We start from the raw sequence: 13,878 nt of genomic DNA on the forward strand, positions 1-13,878 counted from the left end.
CGCTGAGCTATATCCCCAGCCCCCCTCCTTTTATTTTTAAAATAAAAGAAAGACTAAGAAAAGAATTCTAAGAGTTAATCAATGATAAGGTTCACCAACTTTATCAAACAAAGGAAAGATAAGACTCAAATCCATGAAATAGTAGGGAAAATGTCGAGATCACAGCAGATACTGCAGAAATTTAGAAGACTATCAAGTCTATTTTGAGAAACATTACTCTGTCAGATAGAAAACTCGACGAGGTAGACAGTGTCCTAAATCCATATGAATTGCAAAGGCTGAATGAAGAAGCTATAAAACTTCTAAATAACCCAAAATTAGTCAAAGAAATTGAAGGTATAAATAAGAAAACTACCAAAAAAGAAAAGCCCAGGTCCTGACAGATTCATAGCTGAATTCAACAAGAACATTAGAGAAGTTGTAATGTCACTACACTTCAAACTCTTCAATGAAATTGAAAGGGAAGTACTACTCCCAACATCATTCCTAGAAGCAAGCATAACCCTAATACCCAAACAGAAAAAGACACAACCAAAAAAAGAGAGCTACAGGCCAAAGTCCCTAATGTATGCAAGGGCACAAATCCTCAATATGATACTGGCAAACAGAACGCAGCAAACTATCAGAAAGGGTACATATACCATGACCAAGCAGGATTCATCTCAGGGATGCAGGGGTGCTTCAACGTATGCAAATCAATAAATGTAATACACCACACTAACTGATCTAAGTATAAAAACCACATGGTCATCTTAACAGATGCAGAAAAAACATTTGACAAAGTCCAACACCCATTCATGGCAAAAACCTTGCAGAAAACTGAAATACATGGTTTTATCTCAGCCTGATAAAAGCCAGCTATGACACACCAATAGGCAACATCATACTAAATGGTCAAAAACTGACCAGCTTTCACTCTAAAATCAGGAATAAGACAGAGATGTCCACTATCACCACTCTTATTCAATATAGTTCTGGAAACATAAGCTGGAGCAATTAGATAAGAGAAACACAAGGACAGGAAAAAGAGAAGTTAAATTACCATGTGCACATTACATGATACTTCACATATAAGAACCCCAAAATCTCATCAAAAGACTTCTTGATTTAATAAATTCTGTAGCACTGCTGGATCCAAAGTCAACAACCAAAAATGTTCAGTTGGGAAGGAGAATAAGAAGCAGAGAAGGAAGGGAAAAGAAAACAAAAGACAATAGGAGGAAAAAATGAAAATAAAACCTCTGTAAATAAGAAGGGGATGAAGGTTTAAAAAGAGGGCAGGGGAATGGGAAGAAAAAGAATCAAGATATGTATAGGAACGAATTCCCTACAATGTATGTGATCATCATGTATATCAAAATTGTACCAGCTGGGCATGCTGGCATGCCTGTAATCTCAGCACTTGGGAGGATGACGCAGGAGAATTGCTGCAAGTTCAAGACTCACCTGGGCTACAAAGTGAGCTCAAGGCCAGCCTGAATTGCATAGGGAGACCCTGTCTCAAAAAGAGAACAAAAGAAAAAAAAAAATTGTACCAATAAAATTAATTTTAAAAACATTAAAAGAAAGCTAAGGCAGAAGCTAGGTGTGGTGGCACACACCTATAGTTCCAGCACTCTGGCAAACTGAGGCAAGACTGCAAATCCAAGCCTATCCTGGGCTATTTTGTAATTTAGTAAGACCTTATCTCAAAAAAGGAAAAAAAAAAATAAGAAGGGCTGCTATCACACACAAAAAAGGACAAAGTAGAACACTTTGTAATGTTTAGATTATTAATTAAAATATTAATACACCAAGCTGAACATAGTGATCAAAGCCCATAATCCCAGTACTCAGGAGGCTGAGATAGGAGCTTCATTGTGAATTTGAGGCCAGCCTGGACAACATTATAAGTTCAAGGTCAGCCTGAACTACAATAGCAAGACTCTGTGTTAAAAACTAAACATTTTTCTTCACTTGTGATACTATAAGTACTACAAGAAGCATGTCTGTTTTTTTACCTATTCTATCCAAGCTGCCTAGACCACTGCTTGGCATGTGATGGTTAGACTGGTTTCTCAACTTGATTGGATTAAGAGACACTAGAAAGGTGTCCGGGTTGTATGGAGGATAACCTTACCAACAGGTTAACCCACGGATGAGTTCACAGCTGAATGGGCTCCCTGGAGGTGGTGGCTAGTTGGACGAAGGATATTACTGGGGTCAGGACTATGAAGGGCATACCTTCTCTTGGGCGCTTTCCTTCTCTCTCTCCTTCCCAGCTGCCATGAGGTGAGCATCTCTCATCCACTAAGCCCTTCCTCCATGACATTTCTGCTTCACACAGTCCTAGAAGCAACAGACCAAAGTGAGCATGGAGTGACACTTCTGAAACTGAGCCAAAATACATTTTTCCTCCTTTAAGTTGTGCATGTTAGGTATTTACATTTAGAAATGAAAAAGCCAAGCAATGGGATGTATTCTTAAATAAATGACACCTACTCTGAAAATCCAGCTCAGCAGCCATTCTTACCATGGTCCAACCAAAATTCAACAAAGAACAAAGAAATTTATTAGGCAACTTCTGAAATACGTAGGGATGAGGATGAGTAAGGAGAGGAAATCCAAAAGCATTCTGGGCCAATCTTAAGGCATTTAATTTTTCTATCCTATATATGGCTAATACCAGGCACATACCCTACAATAAATGTCTTTGATATACCTTTACAAATCATGTACCTTTACATCATATACCTTCCACGTAGTTTAAGTATACAAACTATATATGATGTTATAATATGCATTCACTAATTCAATATTTAAAGAGCTTATTATATGCCAAGCACTGTTTTTGCATCAGAATACAGCACTGTAAAAAAAGGATAAAGCCTTGCTTCTGTGAAACTTATATTCCTAAGGGGACAAAAAAAACAAGTAAGAGAAGAACATAGTTTTTTTTATAGTGGTAAGTGGTAGAAATAATTACAGAGGGTCAGGTAAGGGGGCACACACCTCTAATCCCAGCACTCACTACACTGAGGCAAGATCACTGTGAGTTCAAGGTCAGTGTGTGCTACATAGATACCCAGTCTCAAAAGAGAAACAAAAAAAGACTGACAGAGGTTATATGATTAATTGTAACTTACATACATAAGAAAACTCAAAGCTTAAAAATGGTCAAATCATTTGGCCAATTAATTTCACTTCTATAACTGTAGAGAAAAACAAAATGGAAAGTTTAGGCACTAATACCTGGTGTGCTGGCATATGCCTATAATCCCCAGGACTCAGGAGGCTGAGACAGGAGGATATCCATTAAGTTTATGGCCAGCCTGAGTCACATAGTGTGTTCAAGCCCAACTTGAACTACATATTAAGATTCTTTCTCAGAAACAAAATAAAACCAAACAAACAAAAATCCCAAACAGAATAAAGAAATAAAGTTTTAGGCATTAACATTTAAGACAGAAAATAAAGGTTATTACCAGATTGGATACAGAATGTCCCCCCCAAAAACCTCACGTCTTTAGAGGTTCAGATTGTGAAAGGTGGCTGGACCACGGGGACACTACAGTCACGAATTCAATTCATCCACTGAGGAGTTCAGCAGCTGACTGTGCCCTTAGGAGGGGGCCTGTCTGAAGGTGGGTCACCGAGAGTTTGAAATGGACCGGCCGCTCTCCCCCTGGGCGATTCCCTTCACCCTGCTTCTGGGCTGCAGGAAGGAGCAGTTTCCTCCCCCGGCCCTTCCACCACCCAGTTTCTGCGTTGGAGACAGCCCACTAGGGACTCAAAGCAGGAGCCAAAATAAAGCCCTCCCCCTCTATGTCGTGGGGCGTTGAGTATTGTGTCCCCGCAATGAGAAAGTGACCAAGAGTCATGAAAATACATTCATAAAAGGGTTGATAAGGTAATACCTGACTTTTGTTGATGGTGCTGGAGATTAAATTTAGGGCCTTCACACTGAGCTGCATCCCAGGCCTTTGAACTGTGATTAAGGATCTTGCTAAATTGCCTAGGTTAGGCGAGAATTTGCAGTTCTCTTCCCTCAAGCTCCAAGAGTGCTGGGATTACACCACCACACGTGTCTTGATTCAATATTACTAAGAAATGGGTAGGGGGTAAGATTAGAGTGTTTGCCTAGTATGTGGGAGTCCCTGGGTATCACAGAAGAAAGGGAGGGAAAAATGAAGGTAGAGAGGAAAAGGAGGATGAAAAGGAGGGGGAAGGAGAAGGGAAGAAAAAAGAAAAGGGGAGATATTGGTCCTCTGGATAAAGGGATGAAGGGACCAAGAGTTCCACGGTGAACATGACTGAATCTAAGTGCCTATTAACTACCTACATCAATAAATCAAGTAGACTAGACAAGATCACAATGTATATCAAGATCTTCTACTGTTACCAAGCATATATATTTGTACATATAAAGGCAAAACACTCAAAGATTATAAACACTGTATCAATAATGATTATATCTTAATGTTATGATGATTTTCATTTGTATGTGTACTATTTTTTTTGAATAGTGAGTATAGGTTTTTTTTTACAAACAACTTTTTAACGTTTTATAGTTTTAACTTTGCCACTGTATAAAGAAGTACGATGAAAATAAGAAGCCAAAAGGTAGTGAAATAACTGAACAGATCAATTATGGAGGAAAAACCCTGAATCTCCTCCTTTTCCTAGTTTTCCCTCTGATGAGAACTACTTAGAAATTTGAAGTATAAGTACTGGCATTAAAACATTCTCCAAACAAAATGAGCTCTCAAGAAAACTGAAGAAAAATGAGGCCTACTCATTGGTAACTGAAGCAAACTTTAAGTTCTCTGCGGGCCAGTCTCACTAAGGTGCAAAATTACCCAGTCTTGGTTAGAACTTTTTTTTTGTCTTTTTGAGACAGGGTCTCGCTGTGCAGGTCAGGCTGGCCTTGAGCTCACTTTGTAGCCCAGCCTGGTCTTAAACTTGCAAGGATCCTCCTGTCTCAGCCTCCTGAGTGCTGGGATTACAGGCGTGCACCACCACACCTGGCTTCTTGGTTAGAACTTTAAATCCTCCTGCCTCAGTCTCCCAGACAGCTGGGATTACAGGAGTGCAGCACATAACCCAGCTCCAGAGTGTTGCAGAAGGGATGATTCTTTCCAAAACATCCAAAATAAAATACTGTGTAAAATACTGTAAAATACGTATGCTATGTTTATCAAGTGGCTCCATATAAAATAGATTAAATGATGTATCACAAGTAAATCTTTTAATACTAAGTATCTCTGTAACTAAACACCCTAATTTGTAGAATTGTACCAAATCCTGTATGTATGTAATTCAAGTTCACAAACCGTTATTTTTTTTTGTACCAGAAATCAAACTCAGGATCTTGCGCTTGCCAGGCAGGCACTGGGCTGCTGAACTGTATCCCCAGCCCCTTTCTAACCTTTTTTTTTTTTTTTTTTTTTTAACAAACACACATACATTTACAAAATAACACAAAAACAATACAAGCAATACAGAACTTCAGAGAAGGTGATAAGAAATTAACAATGGTTGTTGTATTACATATTGATCAACCTCATAAACATTTTGAGGATAAATGTCATTTATTAACTCTGTCTTAAAACATTCATGATGCATCTTAACTTATGCTCTCCCTGCTGGGCAGCTTGAACCACCAGTGGTACAGGTCTCACTGTCCTATCAAATGACTTTTTAATAATTCTATTAGTAATCAGACCAATAGAAGTGATGAGATCTGTTTGTACCACCTGTGGACAACCTGCCTGATGAGATAATCATGCAGGTACCACCAATGCTTCAAGCCAGGGGGAATGTGTTAAGATAAATGTAGTGACATTTAAACTTGATTAATCTATATTCAATTATCCAATTACATTTATTTGTAAAAGGTTGATTTTTACAGAAAGAAAATTGATCTTTCATATCTAGTAACTTAATAAGTTTACCTCAATAAAGGACCAATTTCCTAAATGACACACAGTGCCCAACATATCTTATTTCTGATTCTACAAATCAAGTATTTCATATAAAATGCAAAGAACAGTGCATTTGGTCTTGAAACAGATTAAAGCCTATTTAACTCATCTAGATGTACTGTTTCTATCTTAAAATCTCCAATATTCTGATCATTATCCTCTTCTACACCTCCAATGCATGCTATAAGACTCACAGATTAGTTTACAGTCTTAAGCTTAAATAAAGGGATTAAATAAATTTATCAAGTTATCATTTTCAGTATTTTAAAGGGTATCAACAAGTACAATCCAGTTTTTTCTTTTACATCGAAATTTTTAGTTGATAAATCATACTTACATATATTTAGGTGGTATAATGGGATACATGATTTAATCTGAATGATTAAATCAAGTTAATTAGCATATCTTCATATTTTTCTGTGGTGATGGACTTATTACTCTTAACAGAGTCTATCACTAGACCTAGGTGGTCAATGCTGAAATGATACTACTCTGGGAGACTAAGGCAGGATAATCTCAAAAGTCCAGGCCAGCACAAGCAATTTGATGACTTAAGTCACTTTCTCAAAATGAAAAATAAAAAGGGCTGGAGACGTAGCTCCTTCCAAAGTCCCATTATAGCATAAGGAATAAAAACCAAAACCAAACACAAAACCAAAATAAAACACCCAGAACCTATCCATACCGCTATAATTTAAAAAGAATAGTCTAATATTAATAGTGGAGCCACAGGGTCACTATGAATCAAACAATTTTACTTAAGTTTTCATGATGTTATTAAGTAAAATAATCTACTGCAAAAGTCAGGGAACATGATGTATTTTATACAAACCATAAATCCACCACTGTATTCTACATTTGGATATATCCTGAGTGTCCCTTTTCAAAATTTTTCACTGTTCCTGCATTAAATGGGTAGAGCCACTATAAATAACAAGAGTTACTGCTAATCTGTCCCTCTGGGTGGGCATGGTGGCTGCCACTTAACATTCTACATCCACTTAATGCTCAGAACAACTCTGTAAGAAACACTATCATCTGCATTTAACAGATGAGGAAGCAAGGACTCAAAGAGGATATAAGGCTGTTAAGCTGTTGATGCAGATAGCAAATTCAGAGTAGCTTAACATCAAAGTCCATGCTTATTGTATGAAGCTCTTATGGTTTACGTCTGTGTGTCCCCTCCAAAGCCTCAGGCGACCATGGGGCAGGCTATTAGAGTTGAATGATTGTGGGTGTGAGGGCTACACCCGCCCTGGGGTGGATAGTTTGCATATGTAAGGGAGAAGAAGAAGCTGCTTGGTGCATTCCTCCCCCATTCTGCCCCTGTGTAAGTTAGTTGTTGCTTAGTGTGTGCTGCCGCCCTGAGATGCAGCCCTCTGCAATGTGCCACTCTGCCTTATAATCTGCCAAGTACGGATTGAAACTTCCACGAACTGTAAGCAAAATAAACCTTTCCTTCCTTAATTTTGGGCGTCAGGTATTTTGTCCCAGCAGCAAAAAAAAAAGTAACCAAGACAGAAGCTATACTACCTATCAAAGTCATAAGCAGAAAAATCAGCGAGAAGTTTCTCAAAGATTTAATCAACATTTTTAGGTTTTCCATGCATTAACTATTACTCCGCAACAAATACAATTACTTGTACTAACACACTTAGCTTTATTGTAAATTAATTCAACCTTGTGAAAAGGTTAAGATTTATAAGGTGACTCCACTTCTTATTGGAAAGAAATATCAGAAAATTTATTCCACTCAGGCTAAATGAAGCCTCATCTTTTCCATATTGAAGATGGACTTAAAGAACAATTGCTCTTGAAGCCCCTCCCCTATAGCTGTAACTTCTGGTACACATAAGATTGGCAACTATGTCCTGTAAACAGAGTTTATGTCATCTTTTCTCCAGGATTCATAAGGCTGTCTTCCTTCCCGGCTGTTATTAATTGCATTGCTCTGTTTTTGTAGCCTCACTTGCGCTGCACCCGTTTCTAAAGACCAACCCCCTAGGTCAAATGTATAAAAGTAGAACCTTCCCTTTGTCCTAACGCCCAGTATTTTGGCCATGAGTTCAGCTGGGTCAATATGTATTCAAAATCCTAGAAATAAATCCTTTTCTCCCCCACTGGTCTCTCTGATCTCTTGGATTCTGAACATTTCTGGTGACCCCCCCCAAGGGACTGGATATGACAGACTTTCTGTCTCCTTTGCCCTCAGGCTGAAATGGACCTGAGGTGTGGAAGTCCTGAGACCTCTGGTGCCACTGGGTAAAACATCAGCTCCGATATAATATCAGCCCTCCCACAGCCCAGTAACCTCTACACTGCCCATGCAAACAGAACCTGAGGGGCTTCGGAATAACTCTGGAACAACAAGGAGCAACAGGACCATGGTAAGGTTTTGGTGGCCCAAGGATAAATCCATCAGATTAGGATGTACACAGAGTCCGATCACTTCCCAGGGGGGACCGTACCTAGTTATCTGACCTGGATTGGGTCAGAGGAAACCTACAACCCCAAGAGGAATGTGGGGCAGGCCTGTGTGGCAAGAAGTTGCCCTCTAACAACTCTTGGGATAAGCCTGCACAGACAGCAGTGCCCAGGCAACTCTCACAGCTCATGGGCTAGGCCCACAAAGACAGTGCCAAATGGCATGGGGCAGTAGCCTGCATGATAAAAGATCACAGAGAGTGTCCAAATTGAAGGAGTGGCCCGCATTGGGAGGGGCTAGAGAATCTGACACCAGGATGAAAACTGGGTAATATGTGTGTGTGTGTGTGTGTGTGTGTGTGTGTGTGTGTCCAAGAGCACAAAATAAAATGTATCGAGTCCAAGGTCTCCTGAGCTCAGCTGGGAACTGGGAGAGGAAAATGGACTAACTGGTCTGGAAACAAATGTAACTTAAAAAATGATTTGTACAGCAATGGCCAAAGACATGAGAAACCTGCTCAGCTTCTGGAATATATAGACAGGGTATCACAGGCAGGCTGACAGAACAAAAAAAAGAGGAAGAAACACCCTGTAAATGGGGTGATGACAGTGACTAGCCCATGGAAAAGGAGATTAAAAAATGTCTGACCAGCCAGCTAGGATGAAGGCACAAGGCCAAGAGACTTAGGTCCAACTGGGTCTGTAGAGATCGGAGGGGTGAAACGGGTTGTCTTCATTTCAAAGAGAACACTGAGCTAGACATAGCCCAAGGTCGTCCTCCTGGCTTCAGGAGCCCCAAGGCCAGCTCTTGCTGGGCGTCACCAGCCTGATGCTGCCTGCAGGTGTCTGAAAGCTGAAGGAACTACATACAGCCTGGGGCTGAATGACCTAAGTCCTGTCAGGCCTAAGGAGGTTAACAGGAGGAATCCAATTACAAATTTCAGCTAATTGGTAAACATATTTTTGGTCTCCAATTTAAGCTGATAATTTTGCTTAATTTAAAACATAAAACATTTCCTGTGCATTACAAATTCTTAAGTTGTAATTGAGGGGTTAAGTTTCCTTTTCTCTCTGTTGGTTTAACATGAGAACACTGATTCAAGGTTACTCAGGTGTGTTGGCAGTGGGTCAAATTTACAAAGTAGCAATCTGAAAAACAAAAAAAAAAGGACCAAGCACCTACAGTGCAATTTGTTGTAAAAGCTTTACAATAAATGAAAGAGAAAAATATTAAGTAGGCTATACATATAAGAAATATACTTTTGATATAGAGGATTCTGTATGATAACAGCTTTGACCTGATAAAGAGATAAAAAGAGATAATTGTAAGAACAGAAAGCTTATGTATGCCAGAGAAAGCTTGTAGAAGTAGTTTATTAAAAAAAATACATATGGTTATTTGTTAAATTGGTGGAGCTCAGGTCGTTCCTTCTAAAAACTCCTTCAAAGGAAATGATCAAATACAAAACAGAAATGCCTAAGAAAGTGATTTGTGTCACAACAGAGCAGATATGAGAGGAAAAGCATCAAAACCCACACCATTAAAATACATGTTGGCTAACTTTAAAAGAGGCTATACAGAAAACTATAAAATAAAGCTGGGACCCCCTAGAAGTTAATAACTATATACCAGATTGGCCCTTTGTCAGTGGTAAATGGACAGCCTAGGTTGGGGAGCGGGGAAGACTGACAAAAAAACAACTGGAGAGAGACAGATATGATGGTGACAAGGAGCAAAGGACTACAAGGACATCAGGATCAGTCTCCCTACACTGACTCATGGCTAAATATAGTTCAGACTAGGCCCACATAGCTTCAGCCCGGTCTAGATGCTTACTGACGAAAACTGGAGGGTTTTGCTAGCATGCGTGAGACGCAGCTTTCAGAGGGGACCACCAAAGTGCATGTAACTCATGACCAGGAGGTCAAACAAAAGCTCATAGGAGGCTCAAGAAAAAACCAGATCTATTCACAACAGCACTGACAGTGGAAAACAGCAAAACAAAACAACAGAAATCACTAAGGGGCAAAGCGGAGGACACTGACAAAACAGGAGTCAAACTGAGCCAGGATCTGCCAGTTGACCCAACCTAGATTGGGATTAATTTGCACAATACAAAAATGTGGACACTGGAAAAATAAATGTCAAAACAGCGGGTATACACTACAAAGAACACCAGAGGACTGAAACAACAGAAGCCAGAGAAAACCGAAAGACAGACAGGGAAACAAAATGGGCCACTATGACAGCCCCACAAAACGGGGCCCTAGCTATGCCCCTCATCCCAGAACCACCCCTCCCAGACACCCCAAATTACTCTCCAAATAAAAAAGCCTGCTTTTCCCAAGAAGCTAAAAAAATACAAAGGGGGATAATAAATTTGCTGATGGGAGGCTGGTCATTCCCAAAGTGCAGGGCCCCAGGTTCATAAACCAACTCCACCAGACGTCTCACATGGGAAAGACAGCATTAAAAACAACATTAGTAGGCTGCCATTTCTACGTGCCACAACTCACGACAATCACTCAGGCTATTTGTAAATAGTGCTTGACCAGTACACAAAACCACCCAAGACAAGGGCTCTCCTGGCCTAGTATTCAGTAAACAGGACCTACCCCAAGTAAAAACTTGCTAATGGATTTTACTAAATTGCCTCAAGCTGGTGGCCTTGAATTTCTTAGGGCTTGTCTCCACCTTCTGGAGATCAGCAGAAGTTTCCCTGTCCAAACAGAAAAGACAGAAAAGGTGACCAAGGTATGGTTAAGAGACATCATCGCAAGACAATGAACCCACATTTGTAGCTGACTTACTCTAGTAGCTCGCACAGATGTTAAAGATAAAAATGAAAGCTTCATATACCTTATGGATCACAGAGCTCAGCAAAATTGAAACACATAAACTGAACACTCAAACAGCTGTTTAAAAACACTGCCAAGAAAGTCACTTCAAGTAAGACCATGTTGTGCCCATGGTCATCCTCTGTCTGGTGGACTCCACTAAACAAATGGGATATTCCCCTTATAAAATTTTGTCTGTCCACCTCCAATCATTTAAGTTTGATCAAATTAAAAAATATCTGTATAATCTGGAAAAATTGTTTCTGAAGAGACAGATACAGGATTTATAAATTGCCATACAGGGAATATTCATGGTTGGGTACATGAAAAATGCCCATAAGCTTGACAGACACAATACACCCATTCAAATCTAGGAACTCTGTTTTGGTTAAAAAAATAAAATCCAACAACTCGTGCTCATAAGGGATGGGCCTCATGCTATAATCTAGTCTACCTCTACTGCTGTTAAAGTTACAGAAACTGTGCCTTAGATCTATCACAGTCCACAGAAGCCAAGGGCCCAAGACAGCTGGATCAGCCAACAGGATCCTCATCACCCAAACTATCCGATCCAGTGAGGAGATCAGGCTGCCACTAGAGACAACAACCCTGTTCTAGAACCCCAGAAGCTGACTAGTCTAGGCACAGCTGAAGCTTGAGGAAACAACAGCCCTGCTCTGCTCACTCCTGAAGCTGACCATTCTGTGTATGGTCAAAGCTTGAGGATCAACACTGAGGTACAATGACTTTGATTTCTTTTTTGGTACTGGAAATCAAACTCAGGACCTTGCACTTGCCAGGCAGGCACTGTGCCACTGAGCTATAGCCCCAGCCCAAGATACAATGACAAGGTAAGTCTCTTTTCCTTTCTGTTCTAAGTCTCCCTCTGCCCAATAGGGAGCCACTCCCCAACCCCCCCAGTAGCTCATAACAAGGTAAATGCTAATGATAGTGACACTCTCTATTAAAGCTTATTATAGAACACATCAAAGGCGAGAATGACGCATGACTTAAAGAACAATCCCCCTCGAACCTCTGTCCTGCTGTAGCTATTACTTCTTGTTCTGGTACAGATAATGCTGACAACTATGTCCTGTAAACAGTTTATGCCATCTTGTTTGTGCAGTATTCATACGACTCCGTCCTCTTTCAAGGCTAAGTTATTAATTGCTTTGTCTCACTTTTGTACCCCTGCTCCGTCCCGCCCCCCCCCCCAGTTGCTAAAGACCAACCATCTCAGCCAGAAGTATAAAACTAGAACTTTTCCTTTGTTTTAATGCCCAGCTCTTTGGCCATGGGTTCTGCAAGGTCCTTGTGCACCTAAAATCCTAGAAATAAATTCTCCTTTTTCCTTCAGTCTCTCTGATCTCTTTGATTCTGCAACATTTCCATATAAATGTTCCTTTCTTTTGTTCATCTTTGCATTGGATACAGGATCTTACTATGTACTTCAGGTTGTCCTTGAACTCACTATGTAGATCATATTGGCCTGAAACCCTCAGTGATCTTCCTGCCTCAGCCTTCTGTGTGCAGGGATTACAGTCCCTGCCACCATGCCCAGCCTCTATACCATATAAAAACTCTAATATAAGTACTTTCCCTAAAGTTTGTTTTTCCTTATTAAGTTTACTAGCACTCTTATCTACACCTGTAAAAAGATAGTCATTTCAAGAAAAAAATAGCACAAAAGGACTCACACAAAGACATTTTTCTTAATACTGTACTTATACGCAACATTCTCTAGAAAACTTTGGATTTCTACTAATCTTTTTTCCGTATCTTACTCACCCTTGTCGCTCCATTACAGCAAGGACTAAGAGTTACAAGCAATCAGCTCAGTCTTCTACCCCAGGACAAGTGAAAATAAATAAATTACAGGAATCAAGCTAGTATAGTTGGAAGCAAAGGAGCTAAATGAGCCACTCCCTTCCCTCCATTCAACTGTAAACACCACCTCCCCATTACCCAAGCTTCTGTTTTCCTAAAAGAAGTGCAACCTGAAATAACAAAAGCCTAGGAGGCCTCTTTGCTTGAGGCTAGAGTTACTGACCCCAGTGAGAGAGGCAGTGGGAGGCGCCTAGAGTCAGAGGCGTCTAATCCTCTAACTTCTGGCAGCAAGTTATCAAAGGCCTGAGCCCTTTTTGCCTTTTCCCGTTTGCCTGCTCCTGCAGCCAAGGTCCTGCGATCTTCAATAAAGGTAGCTCTTACTACATTCTGCCCTTTGTGGCAATCATTCCTCCGGGTGCACAAGAGCCCCGACTATGTTGGCCCATTCTACTGTAACACCGCGGCCCACAGCATTCAGGAAGGCGCCCACACTGGTCTCCTGCGCTCTTCCTCTGGACGGCAACTTGAGAGAGGCTCTACGTTCTCGCGCCTTCTCGAAAATCACCGACTCAACAAAATCTCACCCTTAGCGAAAAGTGACAGAGGGAGTTAACCCTTTAGCTGCCACCGAAAACCACAACAGCGGGGAACCACAAACACACACCTCTGAAAATGTGACAGCTCAACTTGACCTTTCCCAAGCATCTACCGCACTAAATACGGCCCTCTGAGGGATAAATGGGATTACACCTGCAGCTGCAGACCTGAGAACAACACCGCCGCCCGCTCCGGGCCCCGCCCCGCCCCGCCCGGTCCGCACAGCCCG

The 13,878-nt window shown here is 40.7% G+C and overlaps 1 protein-coding gene across 4 annotated transcripts in view; it reads right to left on the minus strand.

The window, feature by feature from the left end:
* The window catches only part of LOC102017670 (zinc finger protein 709-like), a 28,781-nt gene extending 14,945 nt beyond the window's left edge, over positions 1-13,836 (minus strand). Inside the window, exons 1-3 of one of the 4 annotated variants that reach the window (XM_013513785.1) lie at positions 13,817-13,836; positions 13,014-13,068; positions 2,224-2,328 (exon numbers count right to left, since the gene is read on the minus strand). In XM_013513785.1, coding sequence (XP_013369239.1) covers positions 2,224-2,311 — 88 coding nt within the window. In that variant the 5' untranslated portion in view covers positions 2,312-2,328; positions 13,014-13,068; positions 13,817-13,836. The other 3 variants (XM_013513786.1, XM_013513787.1, XM_013513784.1) reach the window with 3 other exon arrangements.
* Positions 13,837-13,878: the final 42 nt, after the last annotated feature.

Source organism: Chinchilla lanigera, unplaced genomic scaffold (assembly GCF_000276665.1).
Source record: "Chinchilla lanigera isolate Chin_1 unplaced genomic scaffold, ChiLan1.0 scaffold00020, whole genome shotgun sequence".
Classification (NCBI taxonomy): domain Eukaryota; kingdom Metazoa; phylum Chordata; class Mammalia; order Rodentia; family Chinchillidae; genus Chinchilla; species Chinchilla lanigera.